At 38.4% G+C, this 17,151-nt stretch overlaps 1 protein-coding gene across 10 annotated transcripts in view; it reads left to right on the plus strand.

The window, feature by feature from the left end:
* The first annotated feature begins 209 nt into the window (after window positions 1-209).
* LOC139760778 (glutamyl aminopeptidase-like) overlaps window positions 210-17,151 on the plus strand; it is a 57,383-nt gene continuing 40,441 nt past the window's right edge. The window contains exons 1-8 of one of the 10 annotated variants that reach the window (XM_071684354.1): window positions 210-224; window positions 4,969-5,225; window positions 6,184-6,356; window positions 6,558-6,702; window positions 11,156-11,269; window positions 13,022-13,166; window positions 13,418-13,588; window positions 16,574-16,671. In XM_071684354.1, the coding sequence (XP_071540455.1) occupies window positions 4,974-5,225; window positions 6,184-6,356; window positions 6,558-6,702; window positions 11,156-11,269; window positions 13,022-13,166; window positions 13,418-13,588; window positions 16,574-16,671 (1,098 nt within the window). In that variant the 5' untranslated portion in view covers window positions 210-224; window positions 4,969-4,973. The other 9 variants (XM_071684355.1, XM_071684345.1, XM_071684347.1 and 6 more) reach the window with 9 other exon arrangements.

Genomic DNA, 17,151 nt, shown 5'->3' on the forward strand with positions numbered 1-17,151 from the left:
AACACCACCTCTTAACAGACATATCACAACCGTGCCGTTTAAGTGCTTACTAGTGTCTTATACATACGCTCCCCTCAAATTATTTTATCTATCTTTCTGATAGGTTAAGGACTATGATACTTGTTTTTTTTATTTTTATATCATTATTATTAATTTTATTTCCAAATAAAGAAATATTACACACAGTAAGTACGAAGTATGTCAATGTTTGGGAGATCGAGCTGGTGAGAGCACCATGAAGGGAGAATAATGTTTATTTTGTTTACGTATCTTTTCTTATAGCATTGTTCAACAGCTCATTAAATCACATCCTGGGCAATTTTGATAGCATACACTGTGTCATTCTGGTATACTTCGGGTAATTTTAATGACACCCAAAGTTGTTCCAAATGTTTCGGTCGATGATTTTGTTTTAATCGTACGACCTTACATACCATGACAGTGTGTGGTCTTAAACCCCAAACTATCAACTCCCCAACTGTTCCCAAAATGTATTGTTGGTCGAGTAGACTCAGGTTATTTAAACCCACACTACGTATAGTGGCACGTATTTCAACTCAAAAGTAAACGCTAAACGCTTAGTACGGTAGGCTGAGGTGCATGTAAGTGTGAGAGTAGATTACTGCCAAAGAAATATAACTATAGAAGAATGATTTGAGATTATATGCAATGGCAGATTGTATGTTTGGTGAATAAATAAAGCCTGTGGTTGTATTGACATCAACTTAGTTTACGAAGAGAAAAATAAGACGAGTATGTGAGGTAAGACGCGACATTTCGTTGAAAACTTGTCTCATTTTGAGGAAGGAAATAGCAAAATGTTTCAAAGGAAAAATTTACTTGGGCACTTGGGGAAAACGATAGTTTTTAAGAAAGTTTGTTTCGATGGATTCCTTGGAATGTGTTAAGATGCATAATGTTGGATTTTATGTGTAGCACCTTTTAACTCCAATTTTGTGTTCTCAAAGTGGGCAGGGCTATGAAGCAGAGGGAAATCGTAGTGCAAAAACACTAAGAACTAACAGTTGAGAGCGTAAGTAATGCATTCTGCATATTTTTGTTTAAATCTAGCGAATAATAACTGAAAGTAGGGACGCCTAATGCATCTCATGGTCATTTTTAAGAAATAGGATATTAGATAGGATTCCTACATAGATGAAAAATATTCAAATGGCGCCTGTTTAGATTTTCTAGATACCTTTTGTTTGTTCACACGTTGATATACAAACTAAATGTAGCTGTAATACAACAGAACTTGCCTGTAGTCTAGAAATGTGTATTTTCCTATTTTCTTTATGCATTCCACTAATTGCTGTTATGCATCATAACATTTGAATCAAGTGAAGCAAATATGTCAGGTGAATTCATGTGACCATAGACTTAGGGTTTTAATTGATGCTTACAATTTCTGCCCCACATATGATTGGTGCATATTTAGACTTTGAAATTTCACAAATAACAGAACCCAATAAACACCTTATGCATCAAAATATGCAGGGTATTGGTATGTTACATTGCTTATTAATTAACCCCATTTTTCCCTTTCATAAATCTACCACTATTGATTTATATAATATAGAAAGTATAGCTTTGAAAATGTAAAAGGAAAATCCACTATTAAATCACTCTTTCGAATGGCAGTAATGATTCAGTAAGAGTAAAATAGGTTATTTTCAAGAAAACATGTGTCTATCTAATAGAATGTTGCTGTAGATGCTCATTATTCGCTTTAAGTAACATGTTAGGCATGGGTGAGTATATGTAGAAGTAAATGTGAAGCATAGATCAAAGAAACATCTGTAAAGTTTCCCATAAAGATAATTATATATTTGCCTTTGAAGATAAGGGATTTTGTCCTTTTTTATTATAGAGACATTGCTTGTAAACAGAAATCTTCATCAAGGTCAAGCCAAAATAGAAAGAATGAAAAAGAAAAATTAGAAATTTTGGATGGAGAAAAGGATTAGAAAAAGGTATGAGTTTTTACACACAAAGAGCATGAGCATGAGGATAGGTGCATGAAGCATGTGTGGAAAAGAGAATTCAGGGTATAGGATGATTTAGAGCATCACTTGAAAAACCCCTAAGATAGGAAGGTACATTTAAGATTATTTATATTACTTTATATCTAGTTCTACCTCACTATGACAATGGATCCATTAGTGTATCACTTATTTTGCCCCTTCCCTACACACACACACACACACACACCGTATATATATATATATATATATATATATATATATATATATATATATATATTTTATTTATATATTTATTATTCACTGAGAACCAATCACTTTCCTCTCTTCCTACACGTACACATGCCTTACATCCTCGATAAAAACTTTTCACTGCTTCTAACAACTTGCCTCCCACACCATATATTCTTAATACCTTCCACAGAGCATCTCTATCAACTCTATCATATGCCTTCTCCAGATCCATAAATGCTACATACAAATCCATTTGCTTTTCTAAGTATTTCTCACATACTCGCAACCACTATTCCTTCAAACATACCCATTTTTGCTTTCCGAGATAATGTTCTCGACTTCCACACATTCTTCAAGGCCCCCCAGAATTTTCGCCCCCTCCCCCACCCTATGATCCACTTCCGCTTCCATGGTTCCATCCGCTGCCAGATCCACTCCCAGATATCTAAAACACTTCACTTCCTCCAGTTTTTCTCCATTCAAACTCACCTCCCAATTGACTTGACCCGCAACCCTACTGTACCTAATAACCTTGCTCTTATTCACATTTACTCTTAACTTTCTTCTTTTACACACTTTACCAAACTCAGTCACCAGCTTCTGCGGTTTCTCACATGAATCAGCCACCAGCGCTGTATCATCAGCGAACAACAACTGACTCACTTCCCAAGCTCTCTCATCCCCAACAGACTTCATACTTGCCCCTCTTTCCAAAACTCTTGCATTTACCTCCCTAACCACCCCATCCATAAACAAATTAAACAACCATGGAGACATCACACACCCCTGCCACAAACCTACATTCACTGAGAACCACTCACTTTCCTCTCTTCCTACACGTACACATGCCTTACATCCTCGATAAAAACTTTTCACTGCTTCTAACAACTTTCCTCCCACACCATATATTCTTAATACCTTCCACAGAGCATCTCTATCAACTCTATCATATGCTTTCTCCGGATCCATAAATGCTACATACAAATCCATTTGCTTTTCTAAGTATTTCTCACATACATTCTTCAAAGCAAACACCTGATCCACACATCCTCTACCACTTCTGAAACCACACTGCTCTTCCCCAATCTGATGCTCTGTACATGCCTTCACCCTCTCAATCAATACCCTCCCATATAATTTACCAGGAATACTCAACAAACTTATACCTCTGTAATTTGAGCACTCACTTTTATCCCCTTTGCCTTTGTACAATGGCACTATGCACGCATTCCGCCAATCCTCAGGCACCTCACCATGAGTCATACATACATTAGATAACCTTACCAACCAGTCAACAATACAGTCACCCCCTTTTTTAATAAATTCCACTGCAATACCATCCAAACCTGCTGCCTTGCCGGCTTTCATCTTCCGCAAAGCTTTCACTACCTCTTCTCTGTTTACCAAATCATTTTCCCTAACCCTCTCACTTTGCACACCACCTCGACCAAAACACCCTATATCTGCCACTCTATCATAACATATCAAACATAAATATATATATATATATATATATATTTATATCCCTGGGGATAGGGGAGAAAGAATACTTCCCACACATTCCTCATGTGTCGTAAAAGGCAACTAAAGGGGACGGGAGCGGGGGGCTGGAAACCCTCCCCTCCTTGTATTTTAACTTTCTAAAAGGGGAAACAGAAGGAGTCACGCGGGGAGTGCTCATCCTCCTCGAAGGCTCAGATTGGGGTGTCTAAATGTGTGTGGATGTAACCAAGCTGAGAAAAAATGTGAGATAGGTAGTATGTTTGAAGAAAGGAACCTGGATGTTTTGGCTCAGAGTGAAACGAAGCTCAAGGATAAAGAGGAAGAGTGGTTTGGGAATGTCTTGGGAGTAAAGTCAGGGGTTAGTGAGAGGACAAGAGCAAGGGAAGGAGTAGCACTACTCCTGAAACAGGAGTGGTGGGAGTATGTGATAGAGTGTAAGAAAGTAAACTCTAGATTGATATGGATAAAACTGAAAGTGGATGGAGAGAGATGGGTGATTATTGGTGCATATGCACCTGGGCATGAGAAGAAAGATCATGAGAGGCAAATGTTTTGGGAGCAGAAATAAAGATAAATTCTTACTTGTAGCATATATGTAATAGTAAAAAAACAAGTTTCATGGCATAACACATTTTTGCAAAATGATGACAGTTATAGGTTTTCTTTAACTCATGGGACATTAGGTACTGCAAAATGTCTCATTTTGATTTATATTTGAAATATCAATGATATATACCTTACTGTTGATTCTCAATTAAATTTTATTGAATTTTCATTGACATTGGACATATTATTTAGGTGTATATTATGACATTGGACATATTATTTAGGTGTATATTATGTACATGTGTATATATGTGTATGTCTGTGTGTGTGTATATATGTATACATTGAGATGTATAGGTATGTATATTTGTGTGTGTGGACATGTATGTATATACATGTGTATGTGGGTGGGTTGGGCCATTCTTTCGTCTGTTTCCTCGCGCTACCTCGCTAACGCGGGAGACAGCAACAAAGCAATGTAAAAAAAAATAAAATATACAATAAAACATTGAAGTACTACACTTACAGAAAACAAGATATTGAGTATTTTGAAAATGCATGTATTTTTCAGGCATAATGCCTGAACAAACTTCAAAGGAATTAAAAACCTCTAGCAGAAAATGTATTTATTTTTCAGGCATAATGCCTGAACAAACTTCAAAGAAATTAAAAGCCTCTAGCAGAAAATATATGTATGTTTCAGGCATAATGCCTGAACAAACTTCAAAGGAATTAAAGACCTCTAGCAGCCCTTGGGAAGAGGATTTCCGCCTTCCAAAATCAGTACATCCTGATCATTACGATTTGTACATTTATCCAGACCTAACATCAAAGAAATTTTCTGGCACCGTAACCATTCATGTCACATCCTCAGAGCAATGTGACAACTTCCTCATTCACACAAAATGGTTGAACATTACCCAGACCAAAGTTTTCAAAATGGATGGAAACCAAGCTCAGGTGAGTCTCTTCATTTATTTTGTACCAGTTACAACCACTAACCTTCAGGTACAGGGTTAGTTTTGTGATTAACTGTGTTTGTTTTGTTTATTTTTAAACTAAAGGATTATGAAGATATTAGAACAAAAGAGTTGGTTAAAGGTTCATCATTGTTAGCAGGAGATATGGTGTGTAGAATGATAGTATCTTAGAAATGTATGAAGAATTATCCTTGAGGGGTTGTTGATGGTTGAATATCTGATAAAGGCATGATGATCAGAATGGTTTGAAAAATCTTTCACCATATTCAAAGGATTAGGTGGACAGAGTGCTCTTGAAGATTTTACCAGTGTCTGAAAAATGGTTGGTGGTTGGAGTGCTTTGAAATATCTGCAGCTCTACCTCATGGTCATTATGGCTGGAGTGTTCTGAAGAGTGCTTCTGTTTTACAAGGATATTATGGCTGGAATGCTCAAAATATTATCCACTATCTGAAACACCTGTAATAGTTGGATTGCTCTTTAAGATCTACTGGCAGAGAAAGATATAGTGGTCGAAGTGCATTTGAAGGTCTGCACATGTCTGAGAAGAGTTTGGTTTGAATTCTTTTCAAAATATATTACCATCAGAGAAGGATCTGATGTGTGGAGGGATCTTGGAGATCTCTTTGGGTCTGAAAATGATGGGATATATATTAAGGATGCAATGTTTTAGATGTGTCAGTGTCTGAGAAAAGTACAGTGTTATGGTATAAGACCTGTTAGAAACGTATTCGTAGAAAAGGATGTCATGTTTGAGTGCTCTGAAAGACAGATGAGAAAGATTAATTTTTTCAGTTGTTTACATCAATTTAACCTTTCATGACTTTTTAATATAGTATCTAACATTAGTGCACAAGAAGCATTACTGTGGAGGAAATTTAACTTTTTGAAGAGAAACAAAAATTTTTCCTCTAGCTTCCATTTGCTTTTTGTTCCAGGATGTTCCTGTTACTGAGGCATTTGAGTATGGGCCCAATGAGTTTTGGGTCATTAGAACTACTCCAGTGGAACCAGGATCTTTCCAGATTATGATGGAGTTTTCAGGATCTCTCCAGAAAGGCATCTTAGGTTTCTATTACTCTGAATACAGAGATGAAGCTGGAAATCCAAGGTAAGTTAAAAAGTGTAATGCATGAACTTTGCATGAACATTTCATTTTTATATAAGATTATGCAAGTCATTCACCTTAATATGAATGTTTTTTTTATAATATATTGACTATCGGGTCTTCTCTCACTTGTAAATGAAGCTGCTGTGATGGAATGCAAACAAAATAGACAAATCACAACTTCAACACCTATGATCTTTGCAGAGGGTTAGCCACAACAAAATTTGAGCCTACATATGCTCGCCGAGCCTTCCCCTGCTTTGATGAGCCAAGCTTCAAGTCAACTTACAGTATTAAGATAGTCCGACCATCACATGGATACATTGCGCTCTCAAACATGCCAGTTATGGTGAGAAGAAAATTAGTTTTAAAGATTGTATATATCTTGCATGCCTTTTCCCATTCACCATGGGATGGTGCATACTCAGTCTTCGGTAAACCTTTTGGTTTCTGACCATATACACAGTTTGTTGGATGGAGAATATATTATTGCTTTTCTTGCATAGTGACCAACATAGGCAAAAACATTTCCCATTCATGGTCATATGGGATGAAAAGAAAATGAAGTATGAGCAAAAGAAGGAAATTAATTGAAGACCTGGCCCTTATAGGGAGAAAGGTTATAGGAAGAAAATCCTCAGTATTTGATTTTTGAAGGAGTTATAATATTGATATAATACTGCTTAGTGAAGCTGTTAATGTGACACCTGTAATGTATTAGTTTTATGCGTAAAGATACCTTGAAATCACTTTTTTCTTTATTTTTGGGGTAATATTTTGACTTGACAAACTTCTTGCTTAAATTAAGCTTTTTTTTTTTCATGTGGTAATTACTTCATATGTTGCCTCACCCACATGGACTACTGGCATTCTATCCACAAGCATACAATCTTTCCTTATCGTACATAACATTTGACAACACTTATCTCACACAGTCAATTCTTCATGACTAGATTTTCTTGCTGTGAATACTGTGCGCTAGCCCTTGCCTTTTGGCAAAATGGTAAGAGCAATAGATAGAAGTTGTGACTGAACATTTAGGCAGGAGCATTAGGTAGAGGTGGTAGGTAGGAACATTAAGTATTAGCATCAGCTAGTAATAGTTAGTAGGAACATCTGTTAAGAGCCTCTGCAAACACTGCATTAGAGTTGCCCTCTGCTGGGAGCCTGTTAAGGGTGAGGCACTAAAGGCTAAGAAGCAGCACTAGAATTCATTAGTTATGGAGATTTGCCATGGCCACCCCCCAGGTGGGAACAGGCATCAGAGATTTAGGAAGATAGTTATGAAATTACAGCACTGTACTCTTAATTCATTTTATTATTATTATTATTTTTTTTATTATACTTTGTCACTGTCTCCCACGTTAGCGAGGTAGCGCAAGGAAACAGACGAAAGAATGGCCCAGCCCACCCACATGTACATGTATATACATACATGTCCACACACACACATATACATACCTATACATTTCAACGTATACATGGTAACGCATACATACACAGACACGTACATATATACACATGCACATAATTCATACTTGCTGCCTTTATTCATTTCTTTTATCATTATGATTTATATTATTATACTTTGTCACTGTCTCCCGCGTTAGCAAAGTAGCGCAAGGAAACAGACAACAAAATGGCCCAACCCACCCACACACACATGTATATACATACACATCCACACACACACATATGCATACCTTTACATTTCAATGTATACATACATATACATACACAGACATATACATATATACACATGTACATAACTCATACTTGCTTCCTTTATTCATTCCCGTTGCCACCCCATCACACATGAAATGATAACCCCATCCCCCCCGCACATGTGCGAGGTAGCACTAGGAAAAGACAACAAAGGCCACATTCGTTCACACTCAGTCTCTAGCTGTCATGTATAATGCACTGAAACCACACTCAGTCTCTAGCTGTCTTGTATAATGCACTGAAACGACAGCTCCCTTTCCACCTCCAGGCCCCACAAAACTTTCCATGGTTTACACCGGATGCTTCACATGCCCTGGTTCAAAACATTGACAGCACATTGACCCTGGTATACCACATCGTTCCAATTCACTCTATTCCTTGCATGCCTTTCACCTTCCTGCATGTTCAGGCCCCGATTGCTCAAAAATTTTTTCACTCCATCCTTCCATCTCCAGTTTGGTCTCCCACTTCTCCTCGTTCCCTCCACCTCTGACACATATATTCTCTTTGTCAATCTTTCCTCACTCATTCTCTCCATGTGACCAAACCATTTCAATACACCCTATTCTGCTCTCTCAACCACACTCTTTTTATCTCCACACATTTATCTTACCCTTTCATTACTCACTCGATCAAGCCACCTCACACCACATATTGTCCTCAGACATCTCATTTCCAACACATCCACCCTCCTTCGCACAACCCTATCTATAGCCCATGCCTTGCAACCATATAACATTTTTAGAACCACTATTCCTTCAAACATAGCCATTTTTGCTTTCCGAGATAATGTTCTCACCTTCCACACATTTTTCAACGCTCCCAGACCTTTTACCCCCTCCCCCACCCTGTGACTCCCATCCGCTTCCATGGTTCCATTTTGCTGCCAAGTTCACTCCCAGATACCTAAAAACACTTCTCTTCCTCCAATTTTCCTACATTCAATCTCACATCCCAGCTAACTTGTCCCTCAACTCTGTTGGACCTAATAACCTTGCTCTTATTCACATTTACTCTCAACTTTCTCCTTTCACACAATTTTTCATACTCAGTCACCCACTTTTGCAGTTTCTTACTCGAATCAGCTACCAGTGCTGCATCATCTGAGAACAACAACTGACTCACTTCCTTGGCCCATCTCATCCTCAACAGACTGCATACTTGCCCCTCTCTTCAAAATTTGGATTCACCTTCCTAATCACCCCATCCATAAACAAATTAAACAGCCATGGAGACATCACTCACCCCTACCACAGATCGACATTCACTACGAACCAATCACTCTCCTCTCTTCCTACTCGTACACATGCATTACACCCTTGATAAAAACTCGCTGCTTCTCGCAGCTTGCCTCCCACTCTGTATACTTTTAAGACCTTCCATAAAGCATCTCTATCCACCCTTTGATATGCCTTCTTCAGATCCATAAATGCTGCTTACAATTCCATCTGCTTCTCTTAAATGTTTATCACACACATTCTTCAAAGTGAACCCATGATCCACACTTCCTCTACCACTTCTAAAACTACACTGCTCCTCCCCAGTCTGATGCCCTGTACATGCCTTCACCCTCTCATTCAGCACCCATACAGTTTTCCAGGAATGATACTCAAGAAACTTATTCCTCTGTAGTTTAAACACTCACCTTCATCCCCTTTGCCTTTGTACATGCATTCCACCAATCCTCAGGCACTTCACTGTGATCCATACATACATTGACTATCCTTACCAAACAATCAACAACACAGTCATCCCCTTCCTTTATAGATTCAACTGCAATACAGTTCTACCCCGCTGCCTTGTTGGATTTCATCTTCAGCAAGGCTTTCATCACCTCTTCTCTCTTCACCAAACCACTCTCCCTGACTCTCTCACTTCGCATACCACCCCAGCCAAAACACTACGTCTGCCACTCCTTCATCAAGCACATTCAGCAAACCTTCAAAACACTCACTCTAGCTCCTCCTCACTTCATCAGTACCTGCTGTCTTTTCCCCCCTTTGCTCCCTTCATTAATTTTTTTTTTTTTTTTTTTATACTTTGTCGCTGTCTCCCGCGTTTGCGAGGTAGCGCAAGGAAACAGACGAAAGAAATGCCCCCCCCCCCCCCCCCATACACATGTATATACATACGTCCACACACGCAATATACATACCTACACAGCTTTCCATGGTTTACCCCAGACGCTTCACATGCCTTGATTCAATCCACTGACAGCACGTCAACCCCGGTATACCACATCGCTCCAATTCACTCTATTCCTTGCCCTCCTTTCACCCTCCTGCATGTTCAGGCCTTGATCACACAAAATCTTTTTCACTCCATCTTTCCACCTCCAATTTGGTCTCCCTCTTCTCCTTGCTCCCTCCACCTCCGACACATATATCCTCTTGGTCAATCTTTCCTCACTCATCCTCTCCATGTGCCCAAACCACTTCAAAACACCCTCTTCTGCTCTCTCAACCACTCTCTTTTTATTTCCACACATCTCTCTTACCCTTACGTTACTCACTCGATCAAACCACCTCACACCACACATTGTCCTCAAACATCTCATTTCCAGCACATCCATCCTCCTGCGCACAACTCTATCCATAGCCCACGCCTCGCAAGCATACAACATTGTTGGAACCACTATTCCTTCAAACATACCCATTTTTGCTTTCCGAGATAATGTTCTTGACTTCCACACATTCTTCAAGGCCCCCAGAATTTTCGCCCCCTCCCCCACCCTATGATCCACTTCCGCTTCCATGGTTCCATCCGCTGCCAGATCCACTCCCAGATATCTAAAACACTTCACTTCCTCCAGTTTTTCTCCATTCAAACTCACCTCCCAATTGACTTGACCCTCAACCCTACTGTACCTAATAACCTTGCTCTTATTCACATTTACTCTTAACTTTCTTCTTAATGTTCCCATTAATTAATTGAATGAGACTTAGAAAAATCGGGTGATTTTAAAAGCTTAATATTCTTACAAAACAGAAACGATTCCTTTGAATGATATAACTATTATTTTACATGATGGTATCATAATGCCATTTCATAACTATTCAGTATATTTACACTTACAGGAGGAGGTGCTTGGACGACCATCTGAAGATGTCACAGAGGTCACATTTGAGAAGTCTGTGCCAATGGTGACTTACCTAGTGTGCTTTATAGTGTGCGATTTTGCATATAAACAGGTAAAGGTGTTAGAATTTAAGAGAGAAAATTATTTTGATTACCATTATTATCTTAGGCTAATATGAAAAATATTTTTTCTAACAGGGGTCATCCAGTGTGTAAGGTATTTAAGAGAATGCCTCTCTCTTTGAAAATAAGTATAATCCTGTATTGACCATTACATAAATGCATCTTCTTTCCCTTGGGAGAGAATTCCCTTGCATGAAATCACAAGTAAATTCTTCAGTAAGAACAAGACCCTTGTCATGAGCCCACTTCCTGATTGAATGAGCATAATATATTCCTTCCCCAGCACTTAAGTCAATACCCATCTTCTGATTTTCATATTGCACCATGTCATTGTTTTCAGTCTCTTTCATCCCTGTCTAAAATTAGTTGGTACTTTTACATTTTTCACTTTCAATCATGCAGGAAATAAATAAATTCTTTTCATATTAATGTTTGTGTTCAAGTTTTATTTGGGTGTTCCTTCTATTCACCATAATTTCAAGTTCAAGTACTGTGTAGGGGCAGGGGGGTTCCATATGGGTGCCAAATGCCTTTGAAGGAGATCTCATTAGTCACCCTCCAGACGTGAAAGAAGGCATTACGTACTTTTCTTGTATAGTGTCCAACATGGGATGGGCAAAATATGTCCTAGTCATATGCCATTGTGGGTGAAGGGAACAAACAGTAAGAGAAAGTGAATGTAAAAGTAAATCAGGACTCTGCAAGAATTGGTAAACTTGACTATTCAAGGTGGAATGGTTATACAAATAGTGAATGACAAAAGGAAGGGAACAACATAACTCAGGCGCTCAAGGAACAAAGGAGGTATCATTACATTGGTGCTCAAGTGGCATGTCTCCACACATAAACTGTCGAAAGCAACAGCTGGGCTTGGCAAACTCAGCAGCCTTGTTAGTAGGGACACATGCAGACAGCTTCTTATGAATTTAATATATGTTCTTGCATATATTATGATAAAGGTCTAGATACTTGATTAAACAGAAACGTCAGTCAACCAGATAGGGTCTAGTCCTACTTGATCTGGATAACCAGGATTCCAGTGTGCATCACAGTATCTGTCCAATGCTTTGACAGCCCATTAGGGCTCCACACTCCACAATGCTAGAGACCAATCTTTATCTTTCCTACCTCCAAGTGCCCCTTATTGGCAAAAGATATTGTTACCAAGATTAAACTTATCCTAGAGTTTCAACCTGTCCAAAGTGCTTATACTCATGATATAAGAATGGTGGATTCCACCCAAAAGTTCACCTGAGAAATCTCTTGCTTAGGGACATTCATCAAAGAGATATGTTGAGCTCTGTCAGGATCTTTGTCCACTGTTCCTTAAGTGTAGGATTTCCTGTAGTGTATAGTAAGGATTTTGAGGAAATGTGTATGGTTGTAGTTATTCTTTTACACTAGGAGTTAGGTTCATAATGAAAGCCTTCTTCCTATAAAGACCTTGAGAAAGTAAGGTGTCATCCAAAGTGATCTTGGCCTTTGGAACAGACGATTGGTTTTACCTGACTTTTATATGGTATATCACCTTATTATTCCCAAGGAGACCATAGTTATCTGTTCTTTCTTTCATAATGGACTCCTCTGTAGAATAATTTTTTTTTTTCATAAATTCAAAATTTTAGAATTAAATTGATTTAATGAATGAAAGTGATTTACCATTGCATTTGTATACAGATTTATTGCTAATCAAGAGAAAAAATATCACAATGTTCATAAGTTTGTATCCCATTTTGTTTCAGACATTTTCATCCAGTGGTATGCCATTTCGTGTGTATGCTCCTCCGGGTAGAATAGAAAATACCCAATATGCCCTTGATTCTGCAGCAAGTATTTTAGAGATGTACGAGAACATGTTTGATCTACCTTTTCCTTTACCAAAGAGTGGTGAGTTACTTATTTTGGAGCATTATGTTCACAGTATTATGTGTCACTGATATTCAGATTTGTTGAAAAGGTAATTTCAGATTCAATATTCATTTAGTAATTAAGAGAACTTTAGATTCAATATCCATTTGATATGGAAGAGTATTTTTATGGTGTTATGCAAAATATACTGATTTTTCAATTGATAACATGTATCAGGGATCTTATGTGTCATGTTCTGAATAGATTGTTATTTGATTTATTTTTTCCAGACATGGCTGCTATTCCTGATTACTCATCTGGTGCTACGGAGCACTGGGGACTCATAACATTCCGGGAAACAGCTATATTTTACAATAAGAATCAGAGCTCTGCTGCCAACATGCAGAGAGTGTCCTCTGTTGTAGCCCATGAACTGGCACATCAATGGTTTGGGAACCTTGGTAAGAATATGTAAATAAATGTCATTTCTAAAATTTGATGTTTGATTTTTGTGAAGGATGTTCAGGTTAGAAGGATGAAGTATAATGAAATGAATGAAATATATATTTGTATGTGCGTGTATGTATACATGTGTGTATGTGAGTGGATGGGCCTTTCTTCATCAGTTTCCTGGCGCTACCTTGCTGATTTGGGAAATGGCGATTAAGTATGATAGATTGAATATGAATATTATTTTTATATATTTATTATACTTAATCGCCATCTCCCACGTTAGCGAGGTAGGGCAAGGAAACAGACGAGAGAATGGCCTAAACCCACCCACATACACATATATATACATAAATTCCCACACACGCACATATACATACCTATACATTTCATCGTATACATACATTTACATATACATATATCCATATGTACATATACTTGCTGCCTTCATCCATTCCCATCTCCACCCCGCCATACATGAAATAGCACCCTCCCCTCCCGCATTCACTTGAGGTAGCGCTAGGAAATGAAAAAAAAGGCCATATTCATTCACGTTCAGTCACTAGCTGTCATTTGTAATGCACCGAAACCACAGCTTCCTTTCCACATCCAGGCCCCACAAACCTACCATGATTTACCCCAAACGCTATACATGCCCTGGTTCAATCCATTGACAGCATGTCGACCCCAGTATACCACATTGTTCCAATTCACTCTATTCCTTGTATGCCTTTCACCCTCCTGTATGTTCAGGCCTCGATTGCTCAAAATCTTTTTCACTCCATCCTTCCACCTCCAATTTGGTCTCCCACTTCTCGTTACCTCTACCTCTGACTTGTATATCCTCTTTGTCAATCTTTCCTCAGTCATTCTCTCCATGTAACCAAACCATTTCAACACACCCTCTTCTACTCTCTTAACCACTCTTTTTATTACCTCACATCTCTCTTACCCGAATCAACCACCAGCGCTGTATCTTCAGCTAACAACAACTGACTCGCTTCCCAAGCCCTCTCATCCACAACAGACTGCATACTTGCCCCTCTCTCTAAAACTTTTGCGTTCACTTCCCTAACAACCCCATCCATAAACAAATTAAACAACCATGGAGACATCACGCACCCCTGCTGCAAACCGACGTTCACTGGGAACCAGTCATTTTCCTCTCTTCCTACTCTTACACATGCCTTACATCCTCGATAAAAACTTTTCACTGCTTCTAGCAACTTACCTCCCACACTACATACTCTTAATACCTTCCACAAAGCATCTCTATCAACTCTATCATATGCCTTCTCCAGATCCATAAATGCTACGTACAAATCCATTTGTTTTTCTAAGTATTTCTCACATGCCTTCTTCAAAGCAAACACCTGATCCACACATCCTCTACCACTTTTGAAACCACACTGCTCCTCCCCAAATCTGATGCTCTGTACATGCCTTCACCTCTCAGTCAATACCCTCCCATATAATTAACCAGGAGTACTCAACAAACTTATACCTCTGTAATTTGAACGATCACCTTTATCTCCTTTGCCTTTGTACAATGGCACTATGCATGCATTCCGCCAATCCTCAGGCACTTCAGCATGAACCATACATACATTGAGCATCCTCACCAACAACACAGGCACCCCCATTTTGAATAAATTCCATTGCAATACTATCCAAACCCACCGCCTTGCCAGCTTTCATCGTCCACAAAGCTTTCTCCACCTCTTCTCTGTTTACCAAACCATTCTCCCTGACCCTCTCACTTCACACACCACCTTGACCAAAACACCCTATATCTGCCACTCTATCATCAAACACATTCAACATACCTTCAAAATACTCACTCCATCTCCTTTTCACATCTCCTTTTCACTTTACCACTACTTGTTATTACATCCCATTAGCCCCCTTCACCAATGTTTCCATTTGTTCTCTTGTCTTATGCACTTTATTTACCTCCTTCCAAAACATCTTTTTATTCTCCCTAGAATTTAACGATACTCTCACCCCAACTCTCATTTGCCCTCTTTTTCACCTGGTACCCCTTTCTCTTGACCTCCTGCCTCTTTTTTTATACATCTTCCAGTCATTTGCTCTATTTCCCTGCAAAAATCATCTAAATGCTTTTCTCTTTCACTAACAATCTTCTTCATCCCACCACTCACTACCCTTTCTAATCTCCCCACCTCCCACCTTTCTCATGCCACAGGCATCTTTTGCACAAGCCATCACTGCTTCCCTAGATACATCCCAATCTTTCCCCACTCCCCATATTTCAAAATTTTATGAATCTTTGATAACATGAAAGATATACAGCATTTTTAATAAAAGTGAAAAAAGGCTGTTGCCTTTTGAACTAATGAAATGAAATTTCTTATTGTTACTAAAGAGGAGATGAGGAAGCAAGAAAAATGAGAGAACCTTGCATTCTTTGAGAATGCAATAATGTGGTAAGCAAAATTTCATTAATATCCTATGAATAGTCTCACAATATCTTCCTAAGAACATTATCACCTTTGCACAAATCTTATTTCAACACCATGTCCTCTCAAGGAACAAGGCATCTGTTCTGAACTCAAATCCAGATGAAGGAGATATGCCTAATCTCTTCAATCCTACAAGAAAGTTAGAGTAAAGAGGGGAAGGAGGGTTAGGAGCATGAAAAGAGCCTTTCTCACTGGTCTCCTCTGTAGGAAGTAGCTTTGCACAGACTCAAAATTCGTTTTTTCTTAAGAGTAAAGAGCATTCACATAATGGTTATCACCAAGATTTTGCCCATCATACTCAAAGAAAGTAGGGCCCTGTCATTTCCCATGCTCATATGTTGACTTGCATGATAGAAATGAAATAAAGGAATTGTTGATAGTTCAGGTTCTTGATAGAATTAATTTTGCAGTAGAAAACAATTTGGAATAAATGTGGATAAATACTTTTCTCCATTTTTGATAAGTATTATTATTGTGTTTACAATTTCCCCAAAATTGTTTTCCCAATAACAGTAACACTTGAATGGTGGAATGATTTGTGGCTCAACGAAGGATTTGCAAGCTATGTCGAATTTAATGGAGTTGATTACATCCATCCTGATTGGGACATGGTAAGTTTATGAGAATGGGTTTTGTTAAGGGCAGTCATGACCTATCTGTCCATCTATCTATATATCTGACCTTACATAGCTTTATGTTTAAATTCACTACACTGTTTCTTGTACTATGGCCAAAATGGTGTATGATAAATTCCTCTGGAACTAGTGAATTTACTCCCAGCAACATTCCTAGAAATGTTGCCAAGAGTATTATTATTATTATTATTATTATGTGCATGTGTGGGCGTTTATGCATATACATGTGTATGTGGGTGGGTTGGGTCATTCTTTCGTCTTTTTCCATGCATTACCTCACTAACGTGGGAGACAGCGACAAAGTATAATAAAAAAAAGTGTAATAATAATAATAGTAGTAGTATTAGTTTGTTTATTGAAAGCAGTGATATAGGTGTTGAACAAGGAGGAAAACAGCTTTAGTTTTAGGAAGGCTCACATTTTTATGTCAATCTGTCAGGGATCTGACTACTACTA

The sequence above is a fragment of the Panulirus ornatus genome, chromosome 38 (genome assembly GCF_036320965.1).
Source record: "Panulirus ornatus isolate Po-2019 chromosome 38, ASM3632096v1, whole genome shotgun sequence".
Lineage (NCBI taxonomy): Eukaryota > Metazoa > Arthropoda > Malacostraca > Decapoda > Palinuridae > Panulirus > Panulirus ornatus.